The sequence below is a fragment of the Herpailurus yagouaroundi genome, unplaced genomic scaffold (assembly GCF_014898765.1).
Source record: "Herpailurus yagouaroundi ecotype Mexico unplaced genomic scaffold, PumYag 184, whole genome shotgun sequence".
In the NCBI taxonomy this organism is placed as follows: Eukaryota; Metazoa; Chordata; class Mammalia; order Carnivora; family Felidae; genus Herpailurus; species Herpailurus yagouaroundi.
Genome location: NW_024412415.1, coordinates 30,416,743 through 30,437,518, shown reverse-complemented (window position 1 = coordinate 30,437,518; position 20,776 = coordinate 30,416,743). Strand labels below are relative to the sequence as shown.

Genomic DNA, 20,776 nt, shown 5'->3' with positions numbered 1-20,776 from the left:
CTCTCTCTCTCTCTCTCTCTCTCTCTCTCTCTCTCTCTCTCTCTCTCAAAAAATAAATAAATAAATAAACATTAAATTTTTTTTTTAACTTTCCTAATTTGATAGGTGAAAATTAACATCTGTGTTTTGATGTGCATTTCTTTGATTATGTAAAGCTGAACACTTTTTTGTATTTCTTGGTCATTTGCACTTTTTCTCCAGATTTTCTGTTCATGTTCATAAAGCACAGGCTTCTTCTTCTTTTTTTTTTTTTAAGTTTATTTATTTGAGGGTGGGCATGCAGAGAGAGAGAGAGAGAGAGAGAGAGAGAGAGAGAATTCCAAGCAGACTCTTTGTAGTGTCTGTCAGCACACAGAGCCCAATATGGGGCTTGAACTCAAGAACTTGAGAGATCATGACCTGAGCCAAAACCAAGAGTGGGTAGCTTAAGGGGGGGGGGGATCTGAGTCACCCAGATTCCCCTAAAGCATAGGCTTTTAAAATGGTTCTCATTTCATATCAAGATAAAAGTCTTCTGTATGTTCAAATCTTTGGCTTTGGTCAGATCTTTCCAGCCGTATCTTCATCATAATATTGGGACAACACCATACAGGAGGAGTGAGTTCTTGAGAGAAATGAATTTAATAATGTAACGGTAATCAGTGACTAGTTTACTGAGCACCTGTTAGGTGCCTGCATTGTGCCAGGCCTTCTCACAAACCTTATTTGTTTCACCCCCAGAGCAGCCCTTCCAGCTAGGGGCTATCTGTCTCCCCATTTTACAGACAGAGACACTAGGGTTCACAGAGGGTCACTTGTCTAACAAGGGGAGGAACTGAAATTCAAATAAGGGACTGCTGTGTTCTCTTAGTCCCCTGTCGAGGGGCCCCCGGATGCAAGGAGTAGATGGAGGGCCAGTCCTCGGTGCCCCCCTCCACCGCTCTTCCTCTCCTCCCCCAGACGGGAAGCCCATCTCCACGGATGTCATCGTCCTGGGCCGCACCAACTTGCTAATCAGCAGCGCGCAGCCCCGACACTCGGGCGTCTACGTCTGCCGCGCTAACAAGCCCCGCACGCGCGACTTCGCCACGGCCGCCGCCGAGCTCCGCGTGCTGGGTGAGGCGGGGTGGAGGACCCGGTAGTAGGGGCTCAGGGGGACCGGATTGGGCCGGGTCAGCTAGGAGTGGGGAAGGGAAGATGGGGAGGGGGGATGGGCAAACGGGTGTGTTAGAAGGACTGAGGGGCGACCCTGGAAGATGGAAAAGGGCTGGAGCTAGGGGGACGGCGCTCAGGGGAGGGACCCTTCGTTAGGGTGGGTAGTGCAGGGGACAGCCGGAGGAGGGGAAGAGCGGAAACGATAGGAGGAAGGGGTGGGGGAAGTTGAGGCAGGGAGAGAAGGAGAGGGGTGGTTAGGGCATGACTTGGGTGATTGGGGGGGTGGCGACGGGTAGTCTGAGCGGGACCTAGGTAATGGGGGGAGGGGTAGGACTGAGGGTTAGGGGAGACGGTGGGGTCGTCTGGGTGGCACGAAAAACTGGGGGACGGAGTTGCTCCGGGCTGGGATAACTGTGGCGAGGGGGGAGTCTCCCCGGTGTGGGAGACACTGGAAGGAGGGGAAGAGGTTACGGTACCTGAGGGAGAGGGGTGAGGCCCAGGAGGAGCTAGGGTACTTAGGGGAGGCTCGGGAGGCCCGGGGACAACTGGGAGCGAGGAGGAGTAGGCTGGCGGCGTGGGGCTGGGGTAAACGCGGGAGGAGCAGGGGTAGGGCGGCGCCACATGCGAGTATTTGGGGGCGGGGTGACTCAGGGAGAGGCTGGAGCGAGCGGAGGGCGCGCGGCAGCCGGCCAGGGTATGCAGAGAGGCGGCAGGACCCCTGGCGGCCGGAGCGCGCGGTCAGCGTCCCCCTCCCCGCCCCCAGCGGCCCCTGCCATCTCGCAGGCGCCCGAGGCGCTGTCGCGGACGCGGGCGAGCACGGCGCGCTTCGTGTGTCGAGCGGCCGGGGAGCCCAGGCCCGCGCTGCGCTGGCTGCACGACGGGGCGCCGCTGCGGCCCAACGGGCGCGTCAAGGTGCAGGGCGGCGGCGGCAGCCTGGTCATCACGCAGATCGGCCTGCAGGACGCCGGCTACTACCAGTGCGTGGCGGAGAACAGCGCGGGCACCGCGTGCGCCGCCGCGCCCCTGGCTGTCGTGGTGCGCGAGGGGCTGCCTAGCGCCCCCACGCGGGTCACGGCCACGCCGCTGAGCAGCTCCACCGTGCTCGTGGCCTGGGAGCGGCCCGAGCTGCACAGCGAGCAGATCATCGGCTTCTCCCTCCACTACCAGAAGGCACGCGGTAAGTCTGCTGGGGACCCGCGTGGGGGCGCCCTGAGGGGGGCACAGGTTAGAAGACGGATGGGTTGCCGTGTGGGTACCTTTGGGGATAGGGTGGGATGGGGTGGGAGCCCGCGGAACAGACCCGCATAGGTATGGGCTAGGCAGTACTCTTCGATGTGCTGGAAAGGTCAAAGTGTGCAGCACATTTTCCCCTCAGCCACAGCCTGTTATGATAGAGGAGGAAGAGGATGCTTTTCCTTCCAGAGAAAAATGCCTTGGCACTCCTGGAGCCAGTTTATTATAGCTGCAGCAGGAGTCACTTCAATTAGACAACAGAAAGAACTTCCTAGCCAGCAGAGGAATTAATACAGTGGGACTAGAAGCCAGGGAAGTCTATACTCTGGGGCTCAGATGATCTGATGATTTAGTTACAGACTATTCCAGAGACTGGGGCAATGTGAAGGATCCCTAGATAACCTCCAGCTGGTAGGCCTCTGGGGGTGGCCTTGTGACAGTCTCTTTGTCCCTATGTCACTGCCCCAGGCATGGACAATGTGGAATACCAGTTTGCAGTGAACAATGACACCACAGAGCTGCAGGTTCGAGACCTGGAACCCAACACCGATTATGAGTTCTACGTGGTGGCCTACTCCCAGCTGGGGGCCAGCCGCACCTCTACCCCAGCACTGGTCCACACACTGGATGATGGTAGGGCCTCTAAACCTGCAGTGGGCCCCTTGGGTTCCAGAGAATTCCCTGGGGATGGTAGTTTGGCTTCTCTTTACTAGTGTTTGCCAAGGGACTTTTACCTGCCTCATGTCATCTTTTGTGCCCTGTAAGGGGGTGGGTAATGGTTCTTCCCAATTTACAGTTTAGGAAACTGAGGCCCAGAAAATGAGAGTGACTTGCCCAAGGTCAGTAGTACAGCTGGGACTTGAGGACAGGTCTTGATTCCCTCCGTCATATGGCCCTTCTCAATATCCAGGTACCATCCAGTCAGGCAGGGGCCAGTGACATGAAACCATTGGATGTGGGAGATTGTGCCCCAAGCCCTTTTCTGGCTTTAGGGTGGGAAGGATGTCCCCTCATCTCCAGTTTGGGGCTCCCCTGAGAGGCTCCCTTTCCTCCCTCAGATCCCGGGCCTACTTCTGACTTGCTGTGTGACCTGGGCAAGTCTCTGATCGCTCCTGGGCCTCACCTTCCACGTCGGTGGAGCAGAGCTCACGCTGATGTTCTTCTGTCTCAGTCCCCAGTGCAGCGCCCCAGCTCTCCCTGTCCAGCCCCAACCCCTTGGACATCAGGGTGGCGTGGCTGCCCCTGCCTCCCAGCCTGAGCAATGGGCAGGTGGTGAAGTACAAGATAGAGTACGGTTTGGGAAAGGAAGGTAAGTGGGGGCAGGGCTCCACCTGCCTGGGAATTATTGATGTGAAGGACTGGCCAGAGCAGCTGAGGACCCAAGTAGATGTGGGGAGAGTCTGAGGAAATTAAGCAGAGAGGTAGAGTAGGGAAATACGAACTTGGACAAGAGGAGTGTGGGCTAGGTGTAGGGAAAGGTAAAGAGGCAAAGCTCAAGACAGAGGCCTGGGTTCTAGCCCCACCTCCTCTACAGCTATAGTGGGTAATGCGGTTATGTCCCTGCCTCAGTTTCCTCATCTGTGAAATGAGGCAGGTAGCCTAGATAATCCCTGGGGTCCCTTCCAGCTCAAAAAGCAGATGAGAGAACAGGAGGTGGAGGGTGTGCTTGTGGGATTGGGGAAACAGAGCATTGGGGACGGCATGTTAGGGCAGATGTAGATGATCTAGGGGAGAGGGTGTGAAAGGGATAAAGAGTTAGGAGAAGGCAGGTGGCTGGGTGGGGGGGCGGGGTGAGAGTGAGAAAGGAGGGAAGCATGAGGAAGGGGGCTTGGGGTGGTCATCAGAGCTCCAGAAGGCAGGCGGTACCTGATGGCCTTCAGAGACAACCCCTTGTGCCTGCGTCCTAGAGTGTGTATGAAGGGATGGTCACAGACAGTTCACGGGGAAGTGCAGAGTGCATGCTGTGGTTCTCTTCACTCTGAGCTGAGGCTGATGGCCTGTGTCAGCCCAGGCTGGAGGCCCAGGAGTCAACTCTGGAGCCATGACTGAGGGGTCAGTGCTGAGAGGGCCTCAGGCTCCCATGGGCGCCGAGAAACCACGATCTGGGGTGGAATAGTTGGTATAGGGGAGTTTAGGGGTCCTGGTCTTTAGGTGGCCACCCAGTAGCCATGTTTCCTGTCCCAACAGATCAGGTTTTCTCCACCGAGGTGCCTGGGAATGAAACACAGTTTACGCTGAGTTCGCTTCAGCCCAACAAAGTGTATCGAGTACGGATTTCGGCTGGCACAGGGGCTGGCTATGGGACGCCCTCCCAGTGGATGCAGCACAGGACGCCCAGTATGCACAACCAGAGCCACGGTAGGGGGTCTGAGGGGAGAGGAAGGACCATGTGTGTGTGACTGGAGTGTATGTGTGCCCTTAGAACTCAGGCCCAAACACCCTCTCCTTCAGAGACCTTCCATGGCTCCCCCTGCTTGAGGGGTAAGGGAGGCCAGGTGTAGAGGCGAAGGGCTGGCCTTTACAGACACGCCTGGGCTACAGTGTCCCTTCTACCTGCGTGATCTTGGACAAACCGTTCACAACTCTGAGGCTTCATTTATTGCCAAAGGTGGCATAGGGATTAATAATGCATTGTGAACCAGTGTTTAGCACGTAATAAGAGCTTGTTAAATACTAGTTGCTTTTCACTGATCGTGATTGTTGGTTTTGTCAAGAGGCCCAATAATACAGTGATTAAGTGCAGACAGAACCTGGCACATATGCTCTCTGTGTGACCTTGGGCAAGTCGCTTAACTTCTCAGTTTTCTTATCTGTAAAATGGAGACAGTAGTATTTTTGTTATTTTGTAGGGTTGTGAGAATAAAACACATGTACAAAGGGCTTAGAACAGTGTCTGACACATAATAAAGCCCCACTCTTAGACTCCAAGTCGGCTCCCCACACCAATGGCTCCTTCCCTCGTTTCCAATCTCAGCAACCCCTGCGACCCCCTTGCCTGTCAGTATCCACGCATGCATTCCTTCAGAAGAATTATGGAGCCCTACACTGTGCCAGGTACTATCAGCACCGCCCCAGAGGTGCTCCTCGCTGACCTCTTTGCAAGCGCTCAGGAGACACGCCTACATTCTCAGCACTCTGAGTGTGTAGAATAGGGAGTTCACCTCCAGACTGAGCTCAGGCCTGGCACAAGGAGTGGTGGCTGAGTGTCCATTCACTGCAAGGAGGCTGGCAAGGCTCTCACTCGGTGCTGGCTTCCTGCTTTTGGCTTCCTCCTACCTGTCCCCCTCTCCCACCTCTGGCTTCCTTCTCCTCACTTCCATTCTCTCACCCCTTCTTCCCATCCTGCTCCTTTGCCCCCAGTCCCTTTTGCCCCTGCAGAGTTGAAGGTGCGGGCAAGAATGGAGTCCCTGGTCGTGTCGTGGCAGCCTCCCCCTCACCCTGCCCAGATCTCTGGCTACAAACTGTACTGGCGGGAGGTGGGAGCCGAGGAGGAGGAGGCCAATGGTGAGAGTCCCCCAGGGGGCCGCGGAGACCAGGCTTGGGATGTGGGGCCTGTCCGGCTCAAGAAGAAAGTGAAGCAGTATGAGTTGACCCAGCTAGGTGAGGAGGGCTGGGGGAGGGAGGGAGATGGGCATAGCCTTGGTTGGGAACGGGGCAAGCTGGGCATGGGAGTTGGGAATGGAGTGCTATCTGGGGATGAAAGAGTGGCCTCAGAGGTCCCTCTAGCCAGTGACCCCCATGACCTTCCCCAGCCCCTGGCCGGCTGTACGAGGTGAAGCTTGTGGCATTCAACAAACATGAGGACGGCTACGCAGCGGTGTGGAAGGGCAAGACAGAAAAAGCTCCCACGCCAGGTGAGGGGGCTGGGGAAGAAGAGGGAGGAGGGCTCTGTTGAAGGGTCTGTGTGCTTCTTCCTTTCCCTTGCCTCTGGGCCAGCCTTGGTGGTCAGGCCATCCGGTAGCCTCAGCTACCCCCAGACCCATGCTCCTAAGCTCAGAGGTCCTCTTCTAGCCCCAGACAGCCTCTGTCGCAGACAGAAGCTTCAGTTGGTGCACTTTCAGGACTGCTGCCGTATTTTCATTACCCACGAGCAGTGCTAATTTGGAAGGTTTGGACAGAGAGAAACCCCATGGTTAATCGGTGACTCCTGACCCTGTTTGACCTTTAAACATGTGTTTGTTTTTTTTTTTTTTTAATTTTTTTTTTCAACGTTTATTTATTTTTGGGACAGAGAGAGACAGAGCATGAACGGGCGAGGGGCAGAGAGAGAGGGAGACACAGAATCGGAAACAGGCTCCAGGCTCTGAGCCATCAGCCCAGAGCCCGACGCGGGGCTCGAACTCACGGACCGCGATCAGAGCCCGACGCGGGGCTTGAACTCACGGACCGCGAGATCGTGACCTGGCTGAAGTCGGACGCTTAACCGACTGCGCCACCCAGGTGCCCCTAAACGTGTTTTAAAATACATCCACCTACATCACACTGCCTATCAGATTATCCCTCCACTCTAGGCAGAGAGAGTGTCCTTATGTGGCCCATCAGGAAAGTGAGACTCAGAGAAGTAAAGGGACTTTACCCAAGGTTGCACAGAGCCTAGACTAGAACCAGGACTCTTGGCTGTCCAACGAGTCTTTCCACTGTAGTACACTGCCTACTGGCTTTGTATGGGCCACCTTGGGTGCCCATGATGGATCCCCTCACCCCTAACTTCCCAGGCTGATTTTTAACCATGCGGTTTTGTCAAAGGAGCCCTCAACCAGGAGCCAGGAGACCTGAGTTCTAATTCCAGTTTGTTCATTCAGCAAATATTTTACTAAGTGTCTACCGCCCTGTTCTGGAAATTTAGTGATGAACAATACAGATAAGGTACCTGCTGTCATGGAGTTTATTTTATTTTATACTTATGTAATGAACATATCATCCTATAGTACTCACTATATGGCTGCTATAATAAAAATACCCCAGACCGAGTGGCTTAAACAACCATTTATTTTTCACAGTTCTGGAGGAAGTCCAAGGTCAAGGTGCCAGTAGAGTCAGTGTCTAGTGAGAGTCCACTTTCTGGCTTACAGACCATAGGCCATCTTCTCACTGTATCCTCACATGGCAGAAAGGGGGCTGGAGGGCTCTCTGGGGGGTTCTTCTACAAGGGCAGTTATGTGCTGAAAGTCTGTGTCTCCCCCTCCATCCCCACAATTCATACATTGAAACTCTACCCTCCAATATGATGTACTAGGAGGTAAATAGGATTAGATGAGGTCGTGAGGGTGGGGCCCTTATGAATAGGATTGATGCCCTTATAAATGTCACAAGAGAGCTCACTTCCTCTCTCTGCTGTCCTCCATAATATCATACAAGGAGAAGTCGGCAGTCTTTAGCCTACAAATGGGCTCTTACTAGACCTTGAGCATGCTGGCATCCTGATCTTAGACTCCAGCTTCCATAACTGTGGGAAATAAATTTCTTTTGTTTATAAGCCACCCAGTCTATGGTACTTTGTTATAGCAGCCTGGATGGACAAAGATAGGAAATAATCCCATTCATGAGGGCACCACCATGTGTTCAAATGTCAACATAGGAATCTGGCAGGAGGCGCAAACATTCAGTTCATAACAATATGCAAGATGCTTTTCTTTTTTTTATTTATTAAAAAAAATTTTTTTTTTACATTTATTTCTTTTTGAGAGACGGAGACAGAGCACAAGTGTGGGAGGGGCAGAGAGGGAAGGAGACAGAATCTGAAGCAGGCTCCAGGCTCTGAGCTGTCAGCACAGAGCCTGATGCGGGGCTCAAACTCACGGACCGCGAGATCATAACCTGAGCCAAAGTCGGACGCTCAACCGACTGAACCACCCAGGCGCCCCTGCAAGATGCTTTTCTGTGTACTTAACAAATAGTAACTGATTTAGTCCTCATAACAATACTATGAGGTAAGTATATTATCAGCTCCACTGACAGAATAAGGACTGGAGGCAGAGAGAGATTAAGTAACTTCTCCCAGGTCACACAGCTAGTACATGGCAGAGCTAGAATTGGAACCAGGGTAACCTGGCTCTAAAATCTGCTTTTAATTGCCATGATTTGTTGCCTCTCTATATACAGTTTGCTATTTATATGACCTTGGCCAAAATCACTTAAATTCTTGGGAGCCTCAGTTTCCTCATCTGTGAAGTGGGAATGATGCTACTCAACTCTCAGGATCGGAGGAGAGAGGGTGAAAATAAGTGCCTTGGGAACTTCAAGCCACTGCCCATATTTCGGGATGAGTATCCTCCCTCCTTTCCCCACACTCTGTTTTCACCTTCCAGACTTGCCCATCCAGAGGGGACCACCCTTGCCCCCCGCCCACGTCCATGCGGAATCAAACAGCTCCACATCCATTTGGCTTCGGTGGAAAAAGCCAGACTTCACCACGGTCAAGATTGTAAACTATACTGTGCGCTTCAGCCCCTGGGGGCTCAGGAATGCCTCCCTGGTCACCTATTATACCAGGTAGGGAAGCCAGCTAATGCTGTGAGGGGGGAGGAAGGCAGCAGCTGGTGATGGGGGGGGGGACCCCAGGGATTCAGGAACCTTTCATGGCTCGCATGTTGCACTGTGGCACACTGAGGGTCTGATGCCCTGATGGTGACAGGTGGAAAAGGGGAGTCCTGTTATCCCATCCCCTCACACAGAACCTCATACTCAACCCCAGAGAATGTGATGCAGGACAGACCCATTTCTTCGACCTCAGCGGCCTCCTGACATGATGGGGAGGAGAGAGCCCAGATGCTGTGCTGAGAGGGCCCCCAGTCAGATTGGAAGGCACAGCCATTGCCCTGAGGAGCTGTTGGTTTGGCAGAGGAAAAATTGCATAAAAATATAATAGAAAACACTACAAAGCAAATAAAATAGGCTAAAGTAGAAAAACACAATAGTTATGTACAGCTGCAACTAAAGGACAATTAAGTCAAGGAAAAGATGCATCAGAGATGGTTCCTTGGGTGCTCAATGACTTGGATTAATCCAGGCAGGTTTCCTGGAGCAGGACGCCTAGTTCGGAGATTGGACAGAATACCTTGGGAGTAGCGTACATCCAGACCTCTCTATAGGGCCCCTGGGTGGTGTCAGCGGCCCCATGCCAGAGAGTAGATTCCCTGCCCAGGGCGGGGCCTGAGCTGGGCTGGGCTGGACTGGGGGAGTGGATTTGGAGGGGCCTGCCCTGCTAGGAGGGGGTGCCTGAAGCACCAGTCACATTTCTTGCCTCAACAGTTCTGGAGAAGACATCCTCATTGGTGGGCTGAAGCCGTTCACCAAATATGAGTTTGCAGTACAGTCCCACGGAGTGGACATGGACGGGCCTTTCGGCTCCGTGGTGGAGCGCTCCACCCTGCCTGACCGTGAGTGGCCCCCTTGCCAGCAGTCCATCTTTTACAAGCAATCCTTCTTGCCCAACGGCCTTCTTTTTTTTTTTTTAATTTTTTTTTTTTACATTTATTTATTTTTGATAGAGCACAAGTGGGGGAGGAGCAGAGAGAGAGAGAGAGAGAGAGAGGGAGACACAGAATCCGAAGCAGGCTCCAGGCTCTGAGCTGTCAGCACAGAGCCCAACGTGGGGCCCGAACTCACAAGCTGTGAGATCACGAACTGAGCCAAAGTCAGACGCCCAACCGACTGAGCCACCCAGGCACCCCGGGCCTTCTTTTTTGATACGTCCCTCAGAGCCCCATTTCTGTCTATCATTGACTTTGCATTTGTGTAGGCCAGTCCTGTGCTTTAGGCATAAACATAATAAGATTTAGAGGAGTGGCTTCTTTTATGGGACTGCCAAGACCTCACTGAGTTGGTGAAGAGGGGCCAGGTCAGGGAGGCGTCGTGGATTCTACATTTGGGTCCCCATCCTGCCCCTGGCACACAGGAAACCTTGGGCAGATCCCTTCCCCATTGGGCCTCTGTTTCCCCATCTGTAACAAGAAAGGATGGGGCCACTCACTGTCCAAGTCTGTGACTGTGTAACCTCTAGAAATGGCATTCCAAGACAAATGGGTTTTTGTTCTCATAGCAGAGGCTCTTCAGTTCTATCAGCCCTAAAACTGTTTACCTTCCCATAGACAGAAGACCTTTGTCCCAGGATCTGATATAGGAAGACGTTTGGGGGGTGGGGGTGAGAGCTCTGCACTCATGGATTTGTTCTTTAAAAGCACTCCTTACAAATTGTTTCTCACCTACTTATGACTTCAGTTATTGTGGTCTTAAACTGCATAGGAAGTTGAGGGGGCCCCATTGTTTTCTCAGAGGAGACTTTATGACATTGGCTCCCCAGCACAACTGGCTGTGCTACAGACAGGGGATGTTTTCTCCTTTTGCAGATGGAGGGGTGGGAGACTAGAGCTGAGAGTCAAAGAGGGTTCTGACGGCCTGTAATGCTGTGGCTGTCTTACACCTTAGAGCCTTGGGTCCCCATCTCATCCTCTGCCAGGCCTTGAAGACCTGAAACCCCAAATATCTGACCCTTTCCAACTCATTAGTCACCTGTGTCCCTACTTCTCACCCTTCCTCATTCACCCCCATCCCCCGGGATCAGCTTCTTCTCTAAAAACAGAACACAAAGACTTCCAAGGTTGTACTTCTCACACTGGGCTTCCCATGACCCTTAGGACCTGTGTCAGGGGCAGACATAGACAAAGGCTACATAGGGCATCAGTGAATTTTACTTGAAGACTTGGAGAGTTTCTGGGAGGGGAGAAATAGTGAAACCTTTCCAGCTGTTTTCTAGAAACTCCCCAGTTAGAGATCAGATCTCATTTTGTTTTGTGGTTTGTGGTTTGTCCAGTGAAGGAGGAGAAAGGGAGGCCATGTCCTCATGCCCCATCTCCCAGCTGCCCCCAGAGCTGGGGCTCTCAGTGACTGTGCCTCTCCTCATCTCTTCCCCTGCACCCCAGGGCCCTCAACGCCCCCATCTGACCTGCGCCTGAGCCCCCTGACGCCATCCACCGTTCGGCTGCACTGGTGTCCCCCAACGGAGCCCAATGGCGAGATCGTGGAATATCTGATTCTATACAGCAACAACCACACCCAGCCCGAGCACCAGTGGACCCTGCTCACCACGGAGGGTGAGGGCTCCCACACCAGGGCATCTGAGCAAGAGCTTCCACACTCTGTCTCCCTTTCCCAACCTCTCCAGTGGCTGAGTTAGCGGTGACAGTGTGGCTGAGGTTTGTCCCAGGGGTTTCTAGAAGGAAGAGGCAGAAGCTAGTGCCTGAGTGGGAGAGCATACCTTCCGAGTCCTGCTTCCCAGGCTATCTCTGCATCCCATCCCCACCCAGCCCCCCAACCCTGCTCTCCCTGCTTCCCCCTGCCCCCAGGAAACATCTTCAGTGCTGAGGTACACGGCCTTGAGAGTGACACGAGGTACTTCTTCAAGATGGGGGCACGCACAGAGGTGGGGCCTGGGCCCTTCTCTGGTCTGCAGGATGTGATCACTCTCCAGGAGAAGCTCTCAGGTATGAGGGCAGGGAGGGAAAAGTGGGTCCATCCTGGGACAGCCTAAGCTCTTCTGAGGCCCCTCAAGTTGACCTCTAATCCTAAAGGTATCTCTTCCAAGGCCCTGTTCCCAGGCACAACTACCATTTCATCGTTTTGGACAGCTGGCCTCATAGTTTGGTGCAGAGAGGACAAATTTGAAGGGGAAATTGGGTGTAGTTCAGTGGTGATTCAGTCGAGAGGTCAGACTTGTGGGAGACTGGCTTTGTTCTTTGGGAAATTGCTTTGATTGGAGGATTGGTTTGGAGACATGACGAGCCTTATGGAGTGGGAGTGGGCAACAGAACTGGCTATATAATTTGCAGGGCCAAGTGTGAAACGAAAATGTGGGGCCTTTCTTTAAAAATTAGAATTTCGGGGCACCTGGGTGGCTCAGTTGGTTAAGCATCTGACTTCAGCTCAGGTCATGATCTCACCATTCGTGAGTTCGAGCCCTGCATCAGGCTCTATGCTGACAGCTCAGAGCCTGGAGTCTGTTTCGGATTCTGTATCTCCCTCTCTCTCCTTCCCCCACTTGCACTCTGTGCCTCTCTCTCTCAAATATTATTTTAAAAAAAATAGAATTTCAAGATGGTGACAGCAGAGCATTAAACCAAGCACGGAGCCCTTCCAAGTGTGAGCCCCGTGAGACCACCCTTGTAGCATACCCACGAAACCAGTCCCAGTTGTGTTTCACTGAAAGGCCAAGTTGACAAACAGGGACCACAACTTCAGATTTCCAATGGGGAGGATAGTCAGAGAGGCAGTGGTGGACCCCTTCTTGCATTCTGAGTGTCAGGGGGCACCTGGGTGGCTCATCCAGTTAAGTATCTGACTCTTGATTTTGGCTCAGGTCATGATCTCACAGTTCGTGAGATCAAGCCCTACATCGGGCTCTGTGCTGACAGTGTGGAACTTGTTTGGGATTCTCTCTCTCCCTCTCTCTCTCTGCCCCTCCCCTACTCATGCTCACTCACTCTCTCCCTCTCTCAAAATAAATAAACTTAAAAAAATACTTGAAAAAAAAATATTTTGAGTGTCCAAAGGGTGAGACTCTATGAACCCTGAGCCTCTGGCCTTGACCTGTTCTGTCCCCTCTGTCTCCACCACCAGACTCTTTGGACGTGCACTCAGTCACAGGCATCATTGTGGGTGTCTGCCTGGGCCTCCTCTGCCTCCTGGCCTGCATGTGTGCCGGCCTGCGCCGCAGCCCCCACAGGTGGGTGAAGAAGCCAGTCTGACTATAGAGAGGAGAGATTTCCAGAAGGGCTCCAGAGATGAGAAAGCAGGGAGAATGGCCACGATTTGCCAAGGAACCCTCAGCGCCTCCATTAAAATTAGGATTCTAGGATGGAGGGATTGGGGGTGATATCCTCATGAGAGTGGGGAGTGGGTTTAGGGGAGCCCCCGGCCTACCTCCTCAGCAAGGGTGGGCATAGGCAGAGCTGCCTTCTCTCACTCTCTCTGTAGGTACCAGCATCTTGGAAGGAGGGACCCCAAATCTTCAGATACCTGGAGTCAAGGGAGGGAAGGTCCCATTTGCAATGTTTCAGCTGTTTTGAACAGTTTCTTAATCATTACACAGATAGGGAAACCAAGTTCCAGAGATGGGCAGGAACCTGCCCAAGGACATAGGCTGAACTAGATCCCAGTCCTGCCTCTACCCCTCACTTTTTGACCACTGTGCCTGATTCCCTATCTTCCCTTCCAGAGAAGCCCTCCCGGGCCTGTCCTCTACGGCCAATGCTGGGAACCCTGCACTGTACTCTAGAGCCCGCCTTGGGCCCCCCAGCCCCCCAGCTGCCCATGAACTGGAGTCCCTTGTGCACCCCCGTCCCCAGGACTGGTCTCCACCGCCCTCAGACATCGAGGACAGGGCTGAAGTGCACAGCCTTATGGGTGGCGGTGCTTCAGACTGCCGGGGTCACTCCAAAAGAAAGGTAAGCCTGGAGCCTGGGCAGGTCAGAGCCCCACACCACAGCTCATTTCCAAATAGGACACCTGGGGGCGCAAGAGTACAATGTGTGTACCCAGAGAGAAACTCCTCCACCCTCCTCCTCCCCTTCCCTGGACCAGCTGTAGAAGAAAAGGCACTCTCTCCTTCCTCCCTGAAAGGGTTGGCAGGGCAGGGAAGCAGATGGGCCTCCATCCCTGGCAGAATAGGTCAGTCTGGTTCTCCTGGAAGAAGGGAAGGGCCTCCTGTGGACTGTTTGCCGGTGACTCAGAGTGGCCACAACGCCCAGATCCCTCCTTGTGCTGGGAGCTGGAGAAACCTCTAAGACCCATTCCTCCCAGTCCTGACCAGGACAAGAGGCTGGTCAGCTTGGCTATGGCCCGGTGAGACCAGGACCGGGATAAGGTAGGCCCACATAGGGCAGGTACCTTCCACGCCAGCAGCAGTGGCTCATCCTGCCCTTCTCTGAGGAGCCTGCTCAAACCCATGAGTGCTTCTTCCCCCTTTCCCTGCCCCTGTGGTGAAGGAGAGCCTGCTTGGCTCGGACACTTCTAGGCTTTGCCAAAGCAGGTGGTATGAGGCTTTTCTGCAGGAAGAATTCTCCATCCTCAAATTCACCCCCAGACTCTCAGGCCCTCCCCACAGCCCTAGTGGGGAGGTAGCAAGAAGGCCAAGAGTCTCCATCCACTTCCCTCTCTTCTGCTCTCCTCTTCCACTCAAGCCTTCAGTGCTCCTGTGTCTTTCCCCCCTTGCAGATCTCCTGGGCTCAGCCAGGTGGGCCAAGCTGGGCAGGTTCCTGGGCTGGCTGTGAGCTGCCCCAAGCAGGCGCCATGCCTTCTCTGACCCGGGCCCTGCTGCCCCCTGCTGGAACTGGGCAGACACTGTTGCTGCAGGCTCTGGTGTATGACGCCATAAAGGTCAGTGTCCTGGGAAGGAGGGGCAGGAAAGGAGAGAAGGGGCTCTGTGCTTGTGAAGAGTAAGTAGTGAGCTTTCTGGTGACCTCTGAGGGTAATTTCCCTGGGGATGGAAGTCTAGCTAGGAGAGAACCCCTGGAGCCTCTGAAGGTGGGCGGGTGGAAGGCAGGCAGTTTCCGGGAATCTGTTTCACCTGAGTTGAAGACAGTCGCTCCTCTCCCCATACCTATGTGGGCCCGGCAGAATCACCATGGATCTGAGGGTGGGCCTGCCCTCAGTGCATTCTGCCCTTCCTCCTATGCACTGAGGCTCTGACTAAATCTGGTACTTCTGAACTCTGGGCAAGGGCAAATGGGTAGTATTCCATTCTTCTCTGCCTTTGCGTCGGCCTGATCATCATCTCTTGTAGGACAAGCATTGTACTTCCTTTACCAACTCCCAGGTGATACACACTCTGGGGCTTGGGGGAGTGGGTCAGTCCTCCTCCACGCCAAGTATGTTGGTCGTTCTTCTGATGATCATTGTCAGTGATGATTACCTCGTCTTTGTGTTCTCTGCTCTGACCAGGGCAATGGTAGGAAGAAGCCACCCCCAGCCTGCAGGAACCAGGTGGAGGCTGAAGTCATTGTCCACTCGGACTTTAGTGCATCCAAAGGGAACCCTGACCTCCACCTCCAGGACCTGGAACCTGAGGATCCCCTGTCTTCGGAGGCTCCTGACCTCACTTCGAGTGTCGTGGATCTAGGGCAAGGGGTAGACTGGCTGGACAGGGAGCTGGGAGGGTGTGAGCAGGCAACCACGGGGCCAGACAGACTTACCTGCCTGCCAGAGGCAGCCAACGCTTCCTATCCGTACCCAGACCTCCAACCTAGTGAGGCTCTGGAGGAGACCCCTGGGAACAGCTGCCAGCCAAAGGCCCCCTGCCCTCTAGGAACCAGCCCAAACCTGCCCAGAGCCCCAGTCTCCTCCTCTGCTTAGCTCCCCTACAGGGTGCAGTTTGGGGCAGGCTGGTGTGAGTCATGGCACGTGTGGCTGAGTATATACACCTGTGTACCTGCAGCTCCTGAATATCATCAAGCTGTTTGGAGCTTCCTGGGGTGCTTTGGCCATGGGGAGAGGAAGAAATGGTGTTTTCACTCCCCCCACACTCTGTGACACATGTGAGGGACCTGTGAGGCACGGCCGTATGTGTTGTACTCATGTGCACGTGCTGGCTGGTGAGCTGAGGAACTCTGGTCTAGGCAGTTGTCACTATGGCCTAATTGATCCTCCAGGTCAGGACAGTGACCCAGAGTGGTCAGTCCCCAGCCCAGTGGGCCTTCCCCCCTCCCCCCACCCCCGCCCACCTCTGTCACCTAGCTGTTTATTACACACTCTGAGAGTGTCTGCAATGCCCTGTCTGACAAAGACAGCCCCGGCCCATTTTCCGGTCTGGCTGGGCTGAGTGCAGTAGGCTCTGAATGCCTAACATTTCAGTTGCATCGCTACCCGTCTCCCTTGCCCCTGTCGCCCAGCCCAGATTGAGAGGGTGACTCTGGCTGCCCTCAGAGCAACTCTGCATTTCATTTTGTAATTTGGGAAGTGCCTGGTTTTGGAGATCCACTCCCTCGGGCTCTCCTCTCCTCCCTTCCCCTTCACTACTCTTGTGCTCCTGTCAGCCCGCTGTCCCAGTTCTGCCCTGCTTCTTCTCCCTGATACTCTTTCCTTTCCTCTCCGCTGTCCATCTGTCTCCTGTCTGTCTGTCTCTGCTGTCTCTCACAACTCTCCCAGACTGCATTGTGTGGTTCACCTGCCTGGGTTCAATCTCTGCATCCTTCCCTAACAACATGACTACCTCATGTCTGCTTTGAGGCCATAGCGTGACTTCTGTGTCCGCCATTCACTTCACTCGCCATCTTCCTGACCCTCTTCTCTCTGTGCCGCCGTATGTCCCCCCCCCCCCCCCCAGGCAGACTGCCGGCCCCGGTGCAGGTTTGGAGAAGACCTTCCAGTTTCCCTTGCATCTATCTCTCTCCCTGGGATTGAGACAGGAGGATTCTCCTTGGAGGTGATGGATCCAAGTTCACGCAAGGGGATTTCTGAGACCGAGAAAGGGGAATGTGACCTAGAGGCTCAGGATAAAATGATTCCCTCCCTTCTAGGCAGGGAGGCAGGGTTGCTAGATGGAGGGGGTTGGGGCCCTTCCTTCCCTGCTGCAGCCAAAACTGGAGAAGGAGAGTGGGGATTAGGGGGCACCACAGCCCAGAGACTTCCCACTCTGTGCCCTAGGAACATGAGCTGCTGGACGGGGGTGAGAGGAATTTCACCCTCTAGGTGCTGGAAGCGAGGTCTTTGCACAGGACAAGGGTAATTGGCTCATTTCATTTTTTTCCTTTAAAGTCAATCCTAAAGTCATTTTCTGTGACCTGTCACACAGGGACAAGCTGGACTTCTATTTCCTGTGTAGAGAAGATGAGCCATTAATGTGATTTTGCACCCCAGCCTCTCATAGCATAGAATGTGGGACTTTTCTCCCTAAATGCATCTTTTTAACTGATTGGCACATAAAGGGTTAACTCTGGCTTCTGAGCCAAATTGGAAATAACCAGTCCATCCTTTCTTTTTCTTTCTTCTTCTTCTTCTTCTTTTTTTTTTTTTTAATGGTGACATGTCTCTCAGCAGAGTTGCAGCTTCCTCAGACCCTTTCAGCATCTGTGTTTATTACACTCAGGCGTCACTCACGTTTGACACGCGCACCTCCATTTCCTCCCCCGCCCCCTCCCCCTCCTCCAGCCAGCTTATGATAACACTAAAGATTATTCATGCTGGTTTGTCTCTCGTTTGGGACAGAATTGTCACTTGTACTATTTCTGTAGCATTCGGCGTTGCTGTAGCTAACACCACTGTATATGTTTCATCATTGCTCTGAAGGTCAAAAGCTTCGTTTTATTTCGCTGGTTTGATTTTTTTTTTTTTCCTAAAGGGGAAAAAAAAAACTGCCCTGAATTAAAGGGCTGTTTTAACAGTAGGCTCTTAGCATTACGCCACATAGTCATTTTTCATGTTCTTGTTTAACAGGCACTGAGGCTCTGGTTTAAATTAAATAGCTGCAAATAAGACAATTTATAACCCATTAGGTTGGGTGGAAAATTGTTTCTCAAAAGCAAATAAGTAATAAATCTGGTATCTGCCTATAACTCACACTTGATAAGAAAGTGGCCATTACTCACTAGCCTTATGTATGATTTGGGCCCTGGGTAATTTGGAAGTGTTAGGTTTGTGTCTTAGTAGCAGTATTTTTATTAGAAAAGAGTCTATTGGCCTTTTACAGGGTATTAATCCCTTTGTCACCTACCATCGATGCCTTACATTTTTTGAGTTTCATTTAGAAACCTTCCTTTTCTTGATGCATGACACGTGTAATCGGTACCTGCTCATTATTTGTCTGTATTTAGTTTATGCTGTATTATTTAATTATTTTTCCAGCATATTTTCCCCTCCTTACAAATATGATAGTCTTTAGTGTTAAGCCAAGGCATTGATCATGTATCTGTCCCTATAATGAGTTAATAAACTATTTTCCAAACACGTGGAATGACTAGAATTTCCTCAGCCTTTCTCCCCTAGAGAATGTATTTCCTGCCAGGAGGGGAAATGCTGGTTGTGGAAGGTACGGAGCAGGTGGTTCTGGGAAAGAACTGAACTATCTTCCTCCCACAACAGGCACTTAACCTAGGAAAGATGCTTTCTTTGATGGCATTCTTTTAGGCTTTCTGGGGACCTCTTTCCATCTGGGCGCACATTTGTTTAACTTTCTTGGGTGCAAAAGAGGAGTAAAGGAGCAACTCCAGAGGTTTGGGCTTAACGACTATTCTTTTGTGCAACTGTGGTCTCCAGAGTTGCTCATGGCTGCATATTCACACATAGGGGCACTGTGCCCACGCATGCACACCCACTGTCATGAACACCCTGGTGTCCATTAACTCAAACCTGGGCACACAGCCACATACAAAACTCTGCACCCACGCCCCACATGCATCTCAGGTTCGTGGTTGGCAGTCGCTCTGCTAAGATCTTTACAGAGCCTGCTTGGTGCCTGCTTTTCTATTTGAGGGAACCAAGAGCCAGGGGCTGCCCTGCCCTGGACCACCCCCAAAGTGGCTGGTGGGCCCGACCGGTGTTAATTGACAGATCATAGGGAGAGATATGCACATTTTGCATGCAGCAGAATAGCCATTATTTGCATATCACTCTCAGACCAAGCGTTGTGATAAAGAAGAATTAAACACTTGTCAAAATGAATTTAAAATGACAGCAACTCAGGACACTGATTTGACCTCTCCGAGTCTAGGACAAGCCAAGAAGGGGTTATTGAGAATTCAAGCCCGGCAGGAGGGAGTTCCAGAACTTTGGGCCCAGGGCCGCCCCCCCCCCCCTTCTGTCCCTTTCCGATGGCCAGTAGAAGCCCATCATTCCTGCCTTTCCTCACAATGAAATAGATTTGGGGCTTTGGTGCGTCTCCTGATCCTAAATTTCTTTGGTGTGCCCCCTGACCCTGAATTTCTCCATTACCCCTCATTGCTCACTCACGCCTCAAGCCGTGCCTCTCAGACTCATCTTCCAATTGCCACTGCCGAGTAAGGAGTCCCTGGGCTGCACAAACCCCGTCATTAGTAAATTTACCTGATCTCTGGAGGCCTGCACTTCTTTATTCATTTGCACCAAAGTTCATGCATGGTTAACACTCCTGAGTGCAAGATTCCATAGCTGGTATTAAAAGAGAGACGTAGTTATTCTGCCATCCCAGCCCAATGCCAGAGGAACAAATAGCCGAGTGAGGCAAAGACTACCCTCTTTAAATCTTCTTCTCCTAGAACTTAGTAGATGGACCAGCTCCTCATGCTGGACTCAACAGAAGATCATTTACTAATGAGTGGCCAAAAGAAAAGGTCGCCGAGGGCTAGCATGGGTATGTGTCTCATAAGAGGTGATACATGCCTATATAGCTTCTGTAAAATTCTTACTGGTTGCCTCATATGTTCTCTGACATGAAACACCTAGAATCTTCTTTGTGACAAATGTTATTGAGAATTTTAACTTTCAGTTTGCCAGGTCATTTGTTAGGACCTGTGTTTTTAAAAAATCCCTAGGGGTGAGCAGGAGAGAGAGAGAGAGAGAGGATTATCTGTATCTTTCAGATGAGCTCAGAGAGTGACTGCCTGGGTTGGCTGGGCTAGACAGCAAGCAGAACTAGGGTCGGAACCCAGGTTACTTCAGCGTTCTCATTGTCCTGTTGGGTCTGCTACCCCAGGGCTCTGGGAGAAGCTGCTTCCTAACCCCTTCTACCTCCGGTCCACCCAAGCGCCAGAACTCTGCAGTCTAGAGAGACCAGTCTTGCAGCTAAACGTCCTAGCCTTTGGGTGGCAGGACCAGAAACCATGGAAAACCGAACCTTTGACAAGTTTGTGCAGCTTTTAGGGAATTATCTCGAAAATACACACTTGGACACGGTGGAGGAGGGCGCAGCAGAAAGAGCGGGGTCAGAGCAAATCTCATGGCTTTGAGTGCTTCTCCGCAGCCCGGACCCACTTGACAGTCTGCTGGGTCTCCACTTCCCCAGTTCCCCAAGTCCGGGGCTGGCCCGCGGGCAGGGGGTACCGGGCAGCAGCCCGGGACGGCGCCTGCCGCTCGAGCCACAGTTCAAAGCGCAGGGGGCGCGTCCGCCGCTCAGCCGGGAATGTCCGGCCGCTTAAAGCGCTCGCCGGCTCTTTTGTTCCCCAGACCGGGCCTCCGGGGAGAGGGGCTGGGGGAGGGGACCGGGAGGGGAGGGAAGGGGGGCGGCGGGCAAAGGGAGGAGGGCGGGGCGGGCGCGGGCGGTGCGAGTGCGGAGCGCGCACCCCGGGCAAGGCTGACAGATCACCGGGGTGGGTGCAAGATGGCGCAAGCGTCGCTCCCCCTGCGCCCCCGGCGCTCCTAGGCAGGCATGTGGCCCCAGCCCGCCGCCGCCCGGGCTCGGCCCCGGCCGGAGCCCCGGCCCCGGCCCCGGCGCCGGCCCCGCGGG

At 53.2% G+C, this 20,776-nt stretch overlaps 1 protein-coding gene across 1 annotated transcript in view; it reads left to right on the top strand.

Moving 5' to 3' along the window:
* Window positions 1-18,307, top strand: part of IGDCC4 (immunoglobulin superfamily DCC subclass member 4) — a 39,409-nt gene extending 21,102 nt beyond the window's left edge. The window contains exons 7-21 of the mRNA XM_040492182.1: window positions 940-1,095; window positions 1,898-2,311; window positions 2,836-3,000; window positions 3,539-3,676; window positions 4,555-4,725; window positions 5,728-5,967; window positions 6,120-6,221; window positions 8,676-8,859; window positions 9,619-9,746; window positions 11,289-11,459; window positions 11,712-11,849; window positions 12,982-13,087; window positions 13,580-13,808; window positions 14,578-14,739; window positions 15,304-18,307. Of these exons, the coding sequence (XP_040348116.1) occupies window positions 940-1,095; window positions 1,898-2,311; window positions 2,836-3,000; window positions 3,539-3,676; window positions 4,555-4,725; window positions 5,728-5,967; window positions 6,120-6,221; window positions 8,676-8,859; window positions 9,619-9,746; window positions 11,289-11,459; window positions 11,712-11,849; window positions 12,982-13,087; window positions 13,580-13,808; window positions 14,578-14,739; window positions 15,304-15,714 (2,915 nt within the window). The 3' untranslated portion in view covers window positions 15,715-18,307. The remainder of the gene's footprint in view (window positions 1-939; window positions 1,096-1,897; window positions 2,312-2,835; window positions 3,001-3,538; window positions 3,677-4,554; window positions 4,726-5,727; window positions 5,968-6,119; window positions 6,222-8,675; window positions 8,860-9,618; window positions 9,747-11,288; window positions 11,460-11,711; window positions 11,850-12,981; window positions 13,088-13,579; window positions 13,809-14,577; window positions 14,740-15,303) is intronic.
* The last annotated feature ends 2,469 nt before the right edge of the window (window positions 18,308-20,776 follow it).